A 17,540-nucleotide genomic window follows, 5' to 3' on the forward strand; every position below is an offset into this window, starting at 1 on the left:
ACACTCACGGAAAATCTGGCAGTGTAAAAGGGGCCACTTAGAGCATGGGTACAAAACTTTGATTATAGATTTACTTCCTTAGGTTCAGGCAACAAAAGTATGTGGTTGGGTTTATCAAAAGACTGTCAAGGTTTGGCTAAAAATAAGTAGGTTTGTTACTAACGTAATGTAACATCACGTGACATGCCTCACTATACTAACACACTATGCTGCTGACTGACTTTTGGTTTCACACGAGACATGAACAGCAGCCTCCCGGGCAAAAGTCCAGAGTTTGTTTGACCAATCCACTTCCACTCCTGCCGGTCTTACATGGACTTTATTGCTCTTTTTACTATGGTAGTTGCCCAAAGCATTAAAAAATGCTGCCACCCAGTGTGTCTCATAATGCCACTAAAGGGTGCCTCTTTGCGTCAGTGTCTGACATCAAGGGCCACCAACTAAACATCTATATTTAACAAGTTGGGAGTGGAAGTTGAAAGTGAAAGTAAACGCCAACCCCAGATTCACTTTGGTTTGGCATTTCACCTCACTATATTTGCATTTTTTTGGCACTGCCTGCTGCTGATGGTCTGACACCTGGTCACTACGTTTTTATAAAGCCTCAACCTCACCTGAGCACAATGGGGGTACACGCCCATAAAGGCGCTGAACCACAAAGAAAAAGAAAATATGAGAATACAGGCAGAGGGCTGAGTTTTTGCAGAAAGAAATAAGTGGTGACTGAAAGGGACTACATCTGTATGAGTCTTGAAAATCCTGCATGGTATACCTTTTATGTGAAATACTGTATACGCATGGAAGAAAACAGGTTCTTATGTTTCCTTTATAAGTTATGATACACTGGCATGCATTGTAAAATAAATCTAAAGTCTGTAATGTGTATTATATGTTAAAATACATGCTTGTTCCATAAGAGTAAGTAGACTACACAATGAGTATGTGACAGCCATAAAAAAACATCAGAGCGGGTCTGTTCCACAAAGGAAATGAGCTAAAGTTGTTGTCATACCACCAGTCTAAACCTCTTGTGCCATGCAGTCACTCATAGCAGAAAGACACTGGAGGTTCCTGCCAACTGCACAGCACACCACCAGCACTAACGCTGCCAAGCTGCCACGGTTAAATACTCCGTCCTCTGTTTTACCCCAGGCAGGGGATGTGCCCCTGCTTGCAGACACACTAACACGCTACCAAACTCTGATGGAGAGCAGCTCACACAGACACACACAAACCTGATCATGCTTCAAAGCATTATCCTTCGCTGATCTAGTAACCCCCACCTCTCAAACTGCAAAATTAAGTTTTCCAGAAAATAACTTCAGATCACACACACTCACATACTCACATACACACTTCCACCATCAGTGTTGACTCAATGACGCAGACAGGGACACTGCCAGAAATCTACAAGCCTCTGATAAGTGACAGCTGGAGGGAAAGGAATAGATAGATCATTACCTCACTCTGAGAGCCGTGATACACCACGCTCTGCTATAAGGTGGCAGAGCAGGGGAATGACATACGAATGTTATTTCTCGCCTGGCTAATGGGCTGCACACTGTCAGGGGTCCCTTCTTAAGTTGAGTAAATGTCAGACATGTTGTCGCTGAGTGGGTCATGTTTGGCTGTACTGGGGCTCTGAGGGAGACGCAGCTCCCTCCACAGCTTGCAGCTGTGTGGCGTTTCCTCCTTTAGGGAAAGAGTTCAGATGTTGGGAGTATCCATGTCTGCTGTTTGCATTATGATCCAAACATCAACAAATATGTGGATGAGCATGCTAAAACTTGGTGCTGAATCTTCTGCTTTTGGAATTTTCCATCAATCTTCCAGATAAACCAGCGTGTCATCTCTCAAGGTGCCCCAGAACAGACCGTCTGGAACGCACCGCTGATATGTGCATGTGTGTACATGTCTCCAGCAGAACCCCACTGGGCCTCGTGAAGCATCAACCCGGTGTATTGTCACCAGTGTAAGATTAAATGACTCCATCTCTGCTCCATTTCACTTTTTCCAAGCCTCGTGATAGGAGGGAATACACCGATGCCTCTTCCCCACAGCGGCAGTTAAAGGATGCAGCGGCAGTAAAAAAGATGATGAGTGTCTGAGGAAAAGAGTCAGATGCATTGTGTGTGTCTGCATGCAAACATGCGATCTTATATATTCGCTCAGCTGCCTGCCAGATGACTCCTAATCCTCACCTTTCTGTGGAAGAGTGTTCCTGGGAAAGACGAGTTTCACATGATGAATCAGACAAGATGACTTATTGCACTCAAGTTTCATTGAAACTCTCTTCAGTTATTCTGCATCCACATTACATGCAATCAATGCAGTCAGATTTTCTTTCCCATACCCACTGAATGTACTTTATCTTATGTTTTGTATCAGCCCCACAAAAAAGAAAAGCTCTTTGAGTTTAATTGAACACAGGTTAATTAAATTGAACTGTAATAACTAAAAGTCAAATGCTTATAGATGTGTTCAAAACTTCTGATTAAAAAAAATAACTTCACAAACAAACAGTCCCCGAGGTAACAGAGCAGTTTCAGTGCAATAAAAGCAGCAAGAAGGTCATTAACTTCTCCCTAATCTCTGTATTCTTGCTCTCCCACTGTGTCACTCATGTGTCAGTTTTTCCATTGAGTCTAGTGGTCCTTTGTGTGAGTGTCAGGGCGGTCCTTCTCACTCATCCATAGCTTTGGCTCTGAGTCAAGGAGGGGGAGCAGCTATTTTCCATCAGACAGAGTGGGATGCAGGAATTGAACCGGATCGAAAGAAGTCCCCTTCAGCCACCGGAGGGCAGTCATGCTCTGTGTTACAGACTTGAATGCCAAAGCACAATTCTATCAAGGATTTTAGTGTTAGAGACAGACGGGGTAAAGCTCTGAAAAAGCTCTACTTTGCTTTGATGATGACATGATCAGAGTGTGTACTGTATGCTGCAATTTAGCATCCATCCATCTGTCTCTGTTTCTACTTAAGCACTGTCTGCATTTTTGCTTTATGGGGCTAAATGTTACTGCCAAGATCTATTATGATGTCATAGTCATCAAAACTAAATATTGCTATAGCATATGTTATAGTACACATACTTGTGTCCACCCTGTGATGTTAGGAGTTTGACTTCAGATCACTAATTACCGGTGCCAGACCATGGTCAAGAGCAGGGTCACAAAGGGCACATGTGTGAGGGTATGGCTACCTTGGGGACACATTTCAGACAAAAGACCAGCAAACTAGGGACAGCTTGTCCAATTGGGGACAAAAGCTGTGTCCCCCCAGTTCATAAAAAGCTGAGTTTTGGGTCAGTGGTTAGTGTTTGTGTTTGGCAAGTAGTGGTTAGGTAAGTCTCCAGGAAATGAATGTAAGTCTATGTGTTTTCCCCAAAAGTGACCAAAGTAAACATGTGCGGGTGTGCCTGTGTGGGTGTGTGCACTTGTACATGCTATTCAGTGAGGACCAAAAAACATATTTTGGCAACAGAGTGAGGACATTTTTGCAAAGTGAGGACATTGTTGGCTGGTCCTCCCATTTTCAAAGGCCTGTTTGAGGGTTAAGACTTGGTTTTAGGACTCAGGTTAGAATTAGGTTTAGGTTAGGGTAAGGGTTGGGGTTAGGCATTTAGGGTAGGGGAAGGGGCTAGGGAATGCATTATGTCAATGAGGGTCCTAGCAAAGATAGAAGTACAAAAATGTGTGTGTGTGTGTGTGTGTGTGTTCTCCGAGCCGACACCATCAGCACTTGAACCTCTCAGTAATGTTCCCTTTGAAGCGTATGAGGAAGTTAGGACTGAAACTCATGAGCTCCCACAGCAGCAGTTGAAGTGACTACAGAGGTCAAGGTCAAAGCCCAGGTGAGACATATGCTCACTGATCTCTGACCTTAGATCAAAGGTCACTAAATGTGTCAACAGAGGCTTTATTGTGATAAAGCGCGTCTGTTGTGTTTTCAACTGCAGCCTCAGCACTGCTGTATCTGTCCCAAGCACCTATAGCTATCACTATACAGTGGCGTGCAAAAGTTTGAGCACCCCTGGTCAAGATTTCGTTTACTGTGAGTAGTTAAGTAAGTGGAAGATGAACTGATTTCCAAAAGGCATGAAGTTAAAGATGAAACATTTCTTCAACATTAAGAAAAAATACTTTTTAATTTAAATCTTTAACAGTTTCAAAATCAGAAAATGAAACTGCCTGAAGCAAAAGTTTGGGCACCCTGCATGGTCAGTGCTTAGTAGCAGCCCCTTTAGCAAGTATCACAGCTTCTAAACACTTTCTTGTATCCAGCTAAGAGTCTTTCAGTTCTTGTTTGGGGGATTTTCACCCAGTCTTCATTGCAGAAGGCTGTTAATTCTGTGAGTCTTTTGAGGTTTGTCCACAGATCTTTAATTATGTTTATGTTGAGGAACTGTAAGGGCAAAACCTTCACTTTGTGCCTCTTGAGGAAGTCCGTTATGGATTTCGAGGTGTGTTTAGGATCATTGTCCTGTTGTAGAAGCCATCCTCTCCTCATCTTCAGCTTTTTTCACAGATGCTGTGATGTTTGCTTCCAGAATTTAACTGAATCCGTTCTTCCCTCTACCAGTGAAACATTCCTTTTGCCAGTGGCTGCAACACAAGCCCAAAGCATGATCGATCCACCTCCGTGTTTAACAGTTGGACAGGTGTTCTTTTCATGAAATTCTGCACCGTTTTTTTCTCCAAACATCCCTTTGCTTACTGCCTCCAAAAGTCCTATTTTAACTTCATTCCTCCACAGGACTCATTTCCAAAAAGCATCAGGCTTGTTTAGATCTCCCTTTGCAAACTTCTGACACTGAATTTTGTGGTGAGGACACAGGAAAGGTTTTCTTCTAATGACTCTTTAATGGAGGTCATATTTGTGCAGGTGTCACAGCACAGTAGAATAGTTCACCACCACTCCAGAGTCTGCTTAATCTTCCTGCATGTGCTTTGAAGTCCAACGATGCTTTTAATTTGCCTTTCTAACAATCATACAAGCAGCTCTCCAGGAGTGTTCTTGGTCTTCCAGACCTCATCTTGACCCTCACAGTTCTTAACTGCCATGTCTTAATTACATTACCAACTAAGGAAACAGCTACCTGAGAACACTTTGCTATTGCCTTATAGTGTTCTACAGCTTAATGGGCATCAGTTATTTTAGTTTTCAGAGAGCAAGGCAGCTGTTTAGAGGAGCCCATGACTGCTGATTGTCAGAACAAGGGTTCAGGAGTCAGAGCATTTATAAAGCTTTGAAATTTGCATCACCTGGCCTTTCCTTACGATGAATATGGATAAGCCAAAACCCTGACATACTAATTAAGGTCTGAGACCCTGGTTAAAGTTGTCTGAGAGCTCCAATGTATTGGGGTGCCTGAACTTTTGCATGGTACGCCTTTCCTTTTTTCACTCTACAATTGTACATAACAAAAATAATGATAATAAGAATGTTTCATCTTTAACTCCATGCTTTTGGGAGATCCATTCATCTTCATTTGACCAGGGGTGCCCAAACTTTTGCATGCCACTGTATGCTATACAGATGGGGTATACGTGTGCTTTCCTATTGAAACCACCAGAGGGCAGTAGTAAAACACAGTTCATATTTTGCAGGAGCTATTGACATGAAGTTCTGTCAGGCCCTCGAGAGGAGATATTTGATTTCAAGATGTTGGTTTTCTGTTGTTGTTTTCAGCTTCAGTTGTAGACACTGAGAGCCAAAGTTGTGCTGTATCTTTAACCACCAACTCCTTTTCGGTATGCAAATACAACAGTTGGGCTCCAGTGAGAGACTGTAGGGGACCTCATGTTTTATTCACATCACATCACACATCAAGGTCTTCATAATAACTTACAGTAATTCCTCCACTGCCTGAGGCATGCCATAGCACACAGCTCCGCTTTGCAATACACATAAGGAGCTCTTGAGCTGAGTGATATTCTTCCTTACCTACTTAGATTTTTAATATATTATCGGTTATGTTAATGACTTGTTAATTCAATCACTAATTAGCCCATTCTCTGACGTCAGTAAAGTTTATTTGTTCTGATATAACAGCTAATTAAATAAACATCAATATTAAGGACAAGTTTGTAAAAGTTTTTCTCATTAATATGGAAATGTATGCAGCAAGGTGCTCCGCCATCTAATCTGATCATCTACACTACGTGAAATTTTCTTTCCACTAACCACATACCATGATAGCAGCAGGACACAGCACATTAAAAATAGATTTAATGAAACCAACACTTCATGAAGAGACATTTATTAGATCAGTAGAATACATCACCACCATCATCATCATGCCAAAAAGCAGCAGCAGCAGCAGCAGCACTTCATTTCCTCACGTCCACTGTATGTATGTCCAAGACAGACGTAGTGAGGCACCCTATACTTTCTCTTGATCATGATGATGTTATCATATGCCCATCTCTACTGAAAGTTCCACAGCTCTGGTGTTGATCTTGTCCTGTTAGCCTTAAATCGCTCTCTCACGGGTGGCTCCAGCTGTTTCTCATCTTCCTCCATCATGGCTTCCAAAAAAAGCAGATGAGGTTTGCAAACACTTACTAGACAAGGTCATCTGACATACTGATGTGTTGCAATGCTCAACTGGCATTGTTCAATGTTGTTCGCCGTCGTTAACGGGTCTGTGGATGTTAAAATCCACAACGAGATCCTGTTTAGATCTTGTTTATATTATTTTTTATGAATACCTACCTCAGGAATGATCAATTATACAGTTTAGAGTCCTAACAGAAATAGTATGTACATCTTTGAAATAGTTAATATTGTGTACTGCATAAGCAAACAACAGAATAACAGTGACAACACCAGACTAGTATATCATTGCTATAGCAAAACAGGAACACTACAATAGTATTCACATGCACTAGTACACAGTGTCATACTTGTCAAACATAGACCATAGTATTTATATTTACATAATGTTCACAGCTACATTCCAGGTTTGTGTTTGTGCATTGTATAATAAAGGATTGTTATAATCAGACAAAATTTGTTTTTTATGTAACATGCAGTGAGATGAAATTGTTACACTGCGCTGCCTGTGAAGAATATGAATATGAGGCAATAAATGTGAAAGAAAAATACAGTATGGATACTGGGTTATTGCTCAGTGCATTTGATATGTAGGTAATGCATGTGATATTGACTGATATTGATAAATAACCTCCAGTCTTACTACAGTATTTGTGATAATACAGTTATTTTAAAGGAATACTTCACCCACAAAATGACTATTTGTATATTCATTGGTAATGCAGTGCTAATTTCTCACATGCCTCCATGGAAAAAGGCAAACATATATTTATTGACTGACTGGGCACCACGTAAAACTATATCAAAACATCAGTTTACAAACCACCGCACAACATAGTCGTATGCTCAGTACTTCACACATATACTTTTGCTCGACCCTTATTATTTAAAAGTGAACTGAACGTGATGTATGCTCTCTTCAAAGCCAGACTCTAATACTCCAAATTTTTAGTCAATGCATGTGTTTTGGAAGCAAATACATCAACACATAATCACGCCTAACTGATCAGATATCAATGCTTTCTAAGTGGCTGTATACATCAACATATGATGTAATAGGTACCCCTCCGTCAGCTTTGAACAGTCAGGGACAGCATGCCAATTTACACTCTGTTCCAGCTTCTGTTGTCAGAGCAAATGTACAGTTTCTGCTCATACAGTGTCATTCAAAATGAATTTAGAACATAGGTACAAACTTTGTTTTTAGATTTACTTCCTTAAGTTTGGGCGACAAAAGTACGTGGTTAGGTTTTGAAAAAATGTCATGGTTTGGCTTAAAATAAGTATGTTTACGTAACTTAATGTCATGTCGCTAGCATAGTATGCTACACATGCTAGCACACTAAGTTGTTATTATAATAATTAAACCGATTTTTGATTTCACACAAGACATGAACAGCGGCCTCCCAAGCAAAAGTCCAGAGTTTGTTTGACCAATCCACCTGCACTCCTGTGTGTCTTATATGGACTTACTTGCTCTTTATACTATGGTAGTTGCCCAGAGCATCAAAAAATGCCTTTGTGCATCAGTATCTAATACCATTGGTCATGCTGTGCTACCTTAAATTTGTGAAGAAGATGTTGTTTTTCTTGCATTCCTCCATGGAAAAAGGCAAACATATAGCTTTATTGATAGATTGGGCACCATGTTTAGCAGCAAAACTATATCAAAACATCTGTTTACGAGCTCCTGCACAACTCGCGCAGGATAAATCAAGTCTCATTTATCTGGTCATATGCTCAGTATTTCCCAAACACAAACACGCACTTTGCTAGAACCTTACTATTTAAAACTGAAGCTAAAGTAAAACGTATGTATGCTCTCTCAAAGCCAGACTCCAATACTAAGGTTTATTTTAGTGAAAATGCATGTGTGAAGTATTGAGCATACAACTGAATAAATGAGGCTTGGATTTTAACAGCCTGAGTTGTGCAAGTGTGTAAATGGGTGTTTTGATATAGTTTTGCTGTTATATGTGGTCTCCAGTCAATCAATACATCAATATGTTGGACTTTTTCAGTGGAGGCATGCAAGAAAAATAAAGTTTTCTTTGCTTCATGACTAATACTTATACAAATGGTAATTTTGTGGGTAAAGTATTCTTTCAAAAGATTGGTCCTGTAAATCAGATTAATCAAACCAAGCAGGAAAAAAACCCCTGCACATTGAAAAATATTTTCACAATGTACATGATTGTTTATCAATAAATACACATATAGAGGAAACAAAGTGAATACAAATCAAATGAACATGGAAGAACTCAGTATGACATTTCATGCACTGAGATGATGCAGTTGGCAGACGTCCCTATGGAGTGACAGTCAACTTTACGACTGTTGACATTGGAAGGAATCTGATGATTCAAAAAAAAGTAGATGAACAAAACAGAATAATAAAACCTGACTTTGTTTAGGAAGCTTATCTAGGGCGTAGACACACAGGCTAGTACAAAATCTCCCTGTTTACAACGGCTTTCCAAAGACTTTTTCTTAAATAAATTTCTATCTGGGGGAAACAACATAAAGCAACAAGACGACTGCAAGCCATTCCCTTTAGTATGAGGAGACGTCATAGAATACAGTATTTACACATCTTAGCTACATAGTTGTATTTGTTGACAAATGGTGACCGTTGCTCTCAGTTTCTTGCAGTGTTTGGGCATTTTTCTTTCTTGTGTCGACTGATTTACCATCTATAATACCAAAAATAACCAAATATCCCATTTGTGCTTTTCATGAGCTTCACTTATTTTGTGCTTGTAATTCCACTGTAAGTCCATTTACTGTTTTTAATACAACCCCACCTCCTCTTCTTTCATATTTGTGAAGTAAAAAAAGAAATTATCTGGTATTTTTTTTTAGGTATCTACTTAGTTTCACACTGATAAAGACACCTAACTAGCATGCCATGAGACAATGCCATTGACATCTCAACGTGGAGTCAGTCATGTCTGTAGGGTGGGTATATGTATCCAGTTCTTGTGCTGGTTTGACATTGTCCCTCTGCAGTGTCCAGGCCACAGAGGCCAGCTGAGATAATATGCTCAAATGGTCTGGCGTGATACAACATCCCGTTCCCCGCGGTCCTCTGTGCTGTCGTACTGTAAACATGGCTGCCCACGCACAGGACACACCAGCCAGCAGATCAGGATAGTGTTAGCTTTTTTTTCCAGTTTAACTTTTCTACCCAGTCTTTGTGGAAGATGTCTGTATCTCAGTATGAAGGAGAAACGTGGGTATGTTAATCGAGGTTACAGAATGAGGGTGTGGTTTCAGGTTTGGGTGTTAAAAGTCAAAGGGTTATGGGTCAGACACTGCGGGGAGCCCTCTCCAGTTCATGGGTCCTGCGGTTGCGTCCCTTCTGCCTCTCTTGCAGGTGTTTCCACTTGGCCGCCAGCCCTTGAGCGTGCATGTGGCTGCGAGGGTTCGCAACCTTCTGCTGCTGTTGGTGCTGGTGTATTTGTACTTGCTGCACCAGGTGAGCTTTCTGCTTCCTGTGCTTTCTCTCCCTTTTCCATACCTGCTCGCAGAACTCGTCCACACTGTTCAGAGTCGGGTGGTTGACCAAAGACAGGAAGTCTCTGTACCACAACTTTTGATTGGGAGTTTCTTGAGGTGGGGTAAGATCCGGGGCAGGGACGTTGGCTGTGGCCTCTTCATCCCGGTGTAGCAGATCCTCCAGGCGCTCGGTGTCAATGACCTCCAATGTCACCTTCAGAAGTGTCTGCATGAAGCCGTGCTCCACCGCCTGGCACAGGTAGATCCCAGAATCCTTCTTGCTAAGTGTGCGAATCAGCAGGCCCTGGTCTGTGCGGATGAAACGCTCCTCTGATTTGATCTGCAGAATGAGAAGATTGAAAGCAACAGAGACACAGAGATAAAGATGGGAATGATTAGGAGATTCAACAGTTCCCAAATATCTAATCAGCTCTGCCTCATGGCTGTTTTGATTACACAAAATTTATCTGACTTTAATCAACTATGGCATCAAATATTATTAAAATATGATACTGTCTACTTTCTACAATCATCTTCATAATGAAATACCATCAGTTATTATTTATCTGCTTTGCAGACTAAGTGCATCAGAGTCTATTTCAATAAAAAAGATGAAGTTCAGCCGAGGTAAACCCAACCTCTTGTTTGCGGTCATCAGTCGAGCGCTGATACTGCCAATACGTCAGGGCTCTCTGGGACTTGGGACTGCACTCAAGGAAAGTGCTGCTGTTCTCCACACCATACACAGTTTTGTCCAGGAGAGTTGTCTGCCCACTTAGTTCATCTGGTGTAAGACAAAGCCCAAAACAGAACATATTACTCAAAGGAGTATAGGGGGCACGCACAAAACGAGGAGGTTGGAGGCTCACCAAGAAGAAATGTTTGAGCTAATTTTTTAACTTCCTGTGTTCTGGTAATTTTTATGCATCAATTTGGGGTACTTTTGCTGCTGGAAAATGGTATAAGGGGGGTTGCATTGGATTGGGTAAAAACCTATATGGGACACAGGCAGCAGTTTGTGCAAATGAGTGATTATATATCATCATGCCTAGATATAACTGTTGGGGTTCCACAGGGGTCAGTATTAGGTCCCAAACTATTTATTTTGAATATAAATAATGTATGTATGGTGTCCAGAAAATCAATATGTTTTATTGGCAGACAACACCAGCAGCTTTTGGAGAACGTCACGACAGAAAGAGTAAATTAAAACAATGGTTTAAAATAAATGAATTGTCTTTAAATTTGTTTGGAAACCGCAGTACAGACACAGAAGTACAGATGATGGCTGATAATGTTAATGTGGAAAGAGTCTATTAAACTAAATTTCTGGGTGTGATTTTAAAAGCCAAAATCTGTTGGAAACCTAAGATCAATTATGTAAGAACAAAGCTGGCAAAGAGCATTGTTAAAAGAAGAAATGTAAGGAGTAGGGACATAAAAGTTTTACTTCTACCTACTCCTTTTCGGACATTTTTTTCTTTGTCTTGTTTGTTTTTTTAATTTATTTTTGGTATGATATAAAGTCGTTCATTCATTCATTCTGTCATGTATATGGGGGATGCACATGTTCTAGTATGAGTGGCCCAAGTTTGTTAAACTAAACGATTTTTGTAAACTGTCCCTGCTTTTCTGCCTTTCTGTAACTGAAATGTAAAAATCATTACCTTACATGTACTGCCTAAGAAAGGGGCCTGGGTTTAGTTTTTTCAGTGACTGCATTTTAGATTATTTCCTCACGTTATCCTGTCTCTTGTCTTATCACACTCAATCATGTGCCGAACAGGCAGCCCCACCACAGAGGCAGTCGTTGGAGGAAATGGGCTGTAGCTAAAATCTGGGTTTTTTACAGTCAAGTAGGTGCAATGCTATTCAGTCGGGGAGTTTTGCTCTTTAAAATCAGTGTTCTTCTGATTGATCTCCTAAAGCCTGTTGTAAATTTAACAACTCTGACTCCAGTAAAGCCTGCTACACTATATTGTTATTCCGTCCTCATTTTTTCAAAACACTTTTTTCATTTAGTCTTTTCTTTATTGAGTTCTGCGGCTGGTTTAAAACATATAACCAAAATTGTTGCTGCCTGCTGAATCAACAGGTAACAATATTTTTCATGTGTCTGAATTCATCCTCCCGAAATCAGCAGCTTTCGATAACACTTTTTTCCTTTTGTTCTTCTCAGTTAACTGAAAGAAACATATAATCACAGCGTATTAGACACCAGTGTGAGTCCTGCTTTTGCACTAAGACCACTAACAGGGCAGTCGTGGAGGGCTTGGCGACAGACAGGAGGCTCGGTGGAATCCTGACCATGTTAATTATAAGCTTCACATGGACCGACTCAAATCTTCACACCACCAGAGACACATAAAACGCACACATTCTCTACTGGTTTGATCGCTTCAATAAAGGCCAGCGGCTGCTTTTTTATGTTCAAAGAAAAAATAAATCCATAAAACAAAAGCTCTTCTCCATATATCATTTAGAAGTTAAAAGACATATATATTATTAGTCATAGCAATAATTTCTGTACTAAAACCAACACAAACATGTGTTATTACACATTGTTTTGACTATTCCATAGTTTAAAATGTCTTCTCATTTATGTACCATGGTGTTGCAGATCTGAGCACTGTGTGAGTGGGTCTCCATTCCTGATGTCTTGCCTCCTTGTTCTCCTGCAGAAACACAAATATAAACACCTTCATGAGTCAGCAGACACACCAGCTTCTTTGTATGTGTGTGAGAGAACATGTGAGCACAGGGAGTTTGTGTGTGTAGGTGTGTGTTTGAACGTGGAGGCCAACACAAACAAATAAACTAACAGCAGGCAGCCCATAGCATTGTTAAGACGCTTTAATTATAGGGTGTGTATGACAGAGGAATTCAAACCTAATCAATCATTTCAGCTTGACGTCTCTCTGGGCTGCAGACGCAAAAGAGATGGGGCTTCAAGTGAAGTGTGAGACATAACCCCAACGATATTTTCTGTAAACAATAACTGTAGAAGCTGTGGAGATGCCAGAGCAAACTGGTAACTTCACTCCCCTTTGCTTCCCCATTGTTCTAACCCAGTGCTGGTGTGTTGGTAATTGGAGGTAAGAGCTTGCTCTGGCTGTGTTATGTTTGAATGTAGGACTCTGGAGTCCAACTAACAGCGAGAACAGGATACTGTGCGCAGCTAGCATTCAAATCAATAAGCCCCATGGAGCTGTGAGTGGGAGGCAGCACACAGAGCACACACATGAGCACACACATCGGTCCACTACTACGTACAACCACGCTACCGCTGAACCTCCAACACCTACCTCACCCCTGGATCACCCAGACAGCCTCCAGACATCACTGACACTGGGTCTCATTTACAGTAAACACATGAGGCAGGTTATATTTCTAGCTCTCTGGTAGAAATACGACCCTCTACCTTTAGGGGTTTTTGGCAAATATACAAAGCCTGCACTATAAGCGTGCCCTAGCTCCAGCCCTCAATCGCAGTCTGACTGCATATGTCCTCAATCACGATGTGAAAAGCCTTCTATATGATCTGGTTTTACATCTGTAAAATAAAGTCAATATGTTAAACAAAAGTAATTCTTAAACAAGCATGATTCAAACATGTGGTGTACATTTAGTATGTTTAAATCTAAAGCAGGTTGCTCTCATGCAAAACACAAACACACCTTTCTGTTGAGGTTGTTCTTTTCATAAGACACGCACTTGCAGCGTGTTACAGTTGGCCAATCAAATTGAATGCGTATGGACCGAATTCTGACAATTTGCAAATGCACTGTATTGCGAAGATTCTTTAAATAGTCATTTTTAGCCTTAATGATAACATTTAAAGACAGGGTGGTCTGACCTATCTGAGATTTTTGCTTTGGTGATGTACCCACAGAAGAGCAAACTCCAAAGCTGTTCTCCCTGCGTCAGCATGGGTTTCTCAGGGTATTCCGGCTTCCTCCCACAGTCCAAAGACATGCAGGTTAACTGGTGACTCTAAATTGCCTGTTGGTGTCAATGTGAACGTGAATGGTTGTCTGTCTCTATGTGTCAGCCCTGTGATAGTCTGGCGACCTGTCCACGGTGTACCCTGCCTCTCTCCTAATGTCAGCTGGGATAGTCTGGTGGTGGCAAGGTAAAGTGGTGAAATATATTCTAAATATAATGTAGACCCCAGGTAGTGTTTTTATGTGTGTGACACAGGGATTTTCTACCTAAAAATTACTGTAAACAAACATTATGCTTCAATCTATACTGAGCCAGATATGTTAAAGTGTCTGCTTCTGTTTCATGTTGGAACTATCATACTGCATTTGGGGCAAACTTCAAAAATACCCACTCGGTGTTTTGAGCACTGATTAGTCACTGTGTACAAAGTGTCAGGCAGCTTGTAAAACACAATGGCACAGTGGTGCCTTGACATGAATGTGGAAGTATGTGTTCAGTACCTCTTAGCCATGGGAAAGTATCTGGAGCACTCGGCGCCATCCCATGCACAGTAAGGGTCCCTTGCGAGGCAGCATTCAGCGCAGGCCTTCCCATAGACCTCACACCGATGCAAAGGCATCTGGGACACACCGATGTCTGAACCGAGGTACAGTTGTTGCTGTGAAGGTAAAGAGAGAGAAAGGTTTCATTCTCAAGATCATATACTTTCTGCCTTAGGGAGCTGTGATTTAGGTTTTACTTCTGGATGAGCGATGTGCTTTGAGAAATACCCCTATGTTTGTCTCGGCTTGTGTGTGTGTCAGTGAAGTGAAAACACAAGTAAGGAATGTGGTCAGACCATTTTTACTACAAGTGCTCAGGTACCGTCCTACCTGTCAATTAGCTGTCTCGTTTTGTCTCTCCCTGCCATTTAAGTTGACAAGCTAACTGTTGCCTGAAAGCCAACAATTGAGATCTTTGTGCGATAAAATCTTTCATCTTAAACTGTTTTAGACAAGCGCGTCTTTATTTTGTATTTCAGCCAAGCAGCGAGGCGTGTCACCTGTGAGGTGAAGCTCTCACTCTCTAACAGACAGGTTTGTCAGGCACACGCAAAAACAGCTCTCGCTTGTAACATTTTTCGTTATGTATCAAATCTCCACAGGTTTCTCCCCAATGCAATCTCAGAGGCTTATCTGCAGCCTCCACTGAACTCATTTACCGAGGTAATATTCTCTATCAGAGTTATCTTGATATAGCTTGAGATCTCCTCTTTGTCTACACAGCTCTGTTCTGCTACACGTGTTGCTATAGCTTCATTTTACATGCAATAAAAAGGACAATAAATACCTGTTTTGTCGAAAGTTCCATCGCTGTTATGGCTGTTGGCTCCTGAAAGAAAAAAATGATAGAGAAATTATACAAACTTTCCTTTCTTTTCCACTTTCAATCCTTTCATACGACTGATAAGAAAATAACCTACTCTGAAGACAGTCATTTCTTCCAGTAGGACTTCCTCCAGGTCATGCCAGGAGCCTCTGGGGATGGATACCACTTTCAGTATCGTCCCCATGTCTACCACACAAATCAAACACACGCATCTTGAGTTAATATCCACTCTGTAGCGTGTATCCATCTATCAGTCAATAAACCACTTGCAGTTTACACTATACAGTATCTGTAAGTGTGTACCTGTTCCTATGAACATGACGTCATACTGGCCATCTTCTGCTTCTACTTTATCCACCACTATCTGGGTGAACTGGTAGTCCACATCTGTTTTGACTATGATTGGTCGATTGTTAATGGGGTATACAGGGTTGAACATGGCCGGGTGGCTTCTAGCAAAAGTTACGACTTCATCAGGAAGGTCCTTAGTTGTATCGAATCCTCCAAACGTCTTGCTTGGGCACTATAGAGAGAAAAAAGTTATCTGCTTTGTAGGACATGGCGGGGAATTAACTTTCAAGCTCAGCTCATAAGAGACACATCCCAGTTAAGAGTGCACTGTACTCACTGTGCCAGGCCGTGGGTATGGAACACGTCCCTGGAAGGGTACCCACTGATAGTTTGGTCCGTCTCTATGAGCGTAAGGACCCAGGAACACTCTCCTGATGTCTGTCATGCTGTACATACACACAGCTGAGCCTTTGAAGATGTTGCTAATGGGCAGAAAGAATGAGTCGGTTACAGAAAGGTCGGGTTTTTGTTGAAAACGCAGGTCATGCATTCAGTGATTACAGATAAAACTATTACCATGTCAGCCACAGTACCTGGAAGTGGTAAATACTGCATAGATGATTGGGCTCTTAGGATCCTTTGTGCTCATGAGAAAAACATCCTCTGAAAGCCAAAGGGAAGACACTGAATATTACAGACGTATTCTCCACTGAAGAGATAGTATTTCCTCTTCAGGAAATATTGTGTGCAAGAGTGGTGGAGCAATTACTCACGTAGTTCATCAAAGTGTGTGTCTATTCCATTACTGCCGGGCACAGAGCAAATGAGTCGAGCCTTCAAGAAGGTGGTCCACTTATTCACCAGACTCCTGTGACCTCCCAGGTCATTCTGTTGGGCGGATCACATGGAGAAGCTCAGCAAGGAAATTAATTACTTGGAAGTTACATAAAAATCAAGACGATTACTGTTTTATTTTCCACAGTTCTCCTCCTTCTTTTACCATAGCATATACCAATATATTATCATACTCCTAAATTACTTTTCCGGCTTGCTATTTACATGCAGCTTTGTGTCTGTAAAATGAAAAAAAAAAAAGTCATTGGCTATAATGTTGATGGAGGACTTGCATTGCCTAATTTCATACTCTACTGCTGAGCTGAGAATATATGGCTCATTACCTTCTGGCTGAATGAGGTGTGGTGTTTGCTTGATGGCTGGATATACAGAGCATGAGAACTGCCTACCCTATGCAACTGATTCTGTCTTCCCCCCTCTTATTCACATTAGAGCATACTATAGATACAATATTGTCATTCATATTATCAAACAGACATGGAGAACTGGTAATAAATAAAGATTGGACTATTAGTATATTCCAAAGCTTATGAAGAACCTTTTAAAGACCTCCAGATTAGAGGTCATGAAAGCATAAATCTTCCTTACAAAGCTACAGCAGACAGTTTTAAGATGGTTTACAAGGTCAGATCATGAGGGAATACATCTATGATAACACCAAAGGTGTGGACTCAAGTCACATGACTTGGACTCGAGTCAGACTCAGACTTAAAGGGGCAATAAGCGAAATTCATCATTTCTAGATTGAAGGAATTAAAAAATTGCTATGTGAAGAACTAGAGGTGTAATTTCATCTGGAGTATAGCATGACCTCACACACCCTCTCCCTGTGTTGATCTCCAGCCCATTGTTTACAAGCTGGTCCGCTGCGCGTTCATGTGAACCCCTCCTCCTCCTCCTCCTCCTCCTCTCCCTCTCGGAGCCCTTGGCCCTCCCTCCCTATAAAACGCTACAGCCAGTGAGCAATGGCAGCGGTTATTTTTGAAATGAAATGGCAGAGAGCAGAACGTCCACCTGAAGAAGAC

At 41.3% G+C, this 17,540-nt stretch overlaps 2 protein-coding genes across 2 annotated transcripts in view; both read right to left on the reverse strand.

The window, feature by feature from the left end:
* The window catches only part of LOC125887217 (semaphorin-3ab-like), a 157,216-nt gene that overhangs the window by 65,262 nt on the left and 74,414 nt on the right, over window positions 1-17,540 (reverse strand).
* On the reverse strand, window positions 6,290-16,967 carry LOC125887220 (semaphorin-3ab-like). The gene is made up of 11 exons (XM_049573884.1): window positions 16,839-16,967; window positions 16,434-16,548; window positions 16,254-16,323; window positions 15,998-16,142; window positions 15,673-15,892; window positions 15,464-15,555; window positions 15,331-15,372; window positions 14,502-14,659; window positions 12,664-12,731; window positions 10,695-10,840; window positions 6,290-10,396 (listed from the first exon to the last, which is right to left on the reverse strand). The coding sequence occupies exons 3-11, from the start codon at window positions 16,307-16,309 to the stop codon at window positions 9,866-9,868; spliced, it is 1,458 nt and encodes a 485-aa protein (XP_049429841.1). The 5' UTR covers window positions 16,310-16,323; window positions 16,434-16,548; window positions 16,839-16,967; the 3' UTR covers window positions 6,290-9,865.

Source organism: Epinephelus fuscoguttatus, linkage group LG4, assembly GCF_011397635.1.
Source record: "Epinephelus fuscoguttatus linkage group LG4, E.fuscoguttatus.final_Chr_v1".
In the NCBI taxonomy this organism is placed as follows: domain Eukaryota; kingdom Metazoa; phylum Chordata; class Actinopteri; order Perciformes; family Serranidae; genus Epinephelus; species Epinephelus fuscoguttatus.

Coding starts and splice junctions, on each gene's coding strand:
- LOC125887220 (XM_049573884.1), bottom strand. CDS start 16,309: ATGAGCACAAAGGATCCTAAGAGCCCAATCATCTATGCAGTATTTACC. Junction 16,143..16,253: donor GCAGTATTTACCACTTCCAG/GTACTGTGGCTG, acceptor TCTGCCCATTAG/CAACATCTTCAAAGGCTCAG. Junction 15,373..15,463: donor AAGAAATGACTGTCTTCAGA/GTAGGTTATTTT, acceptor TTTTTCTTTCAG/GAGCCAACAGCCATAACAGC.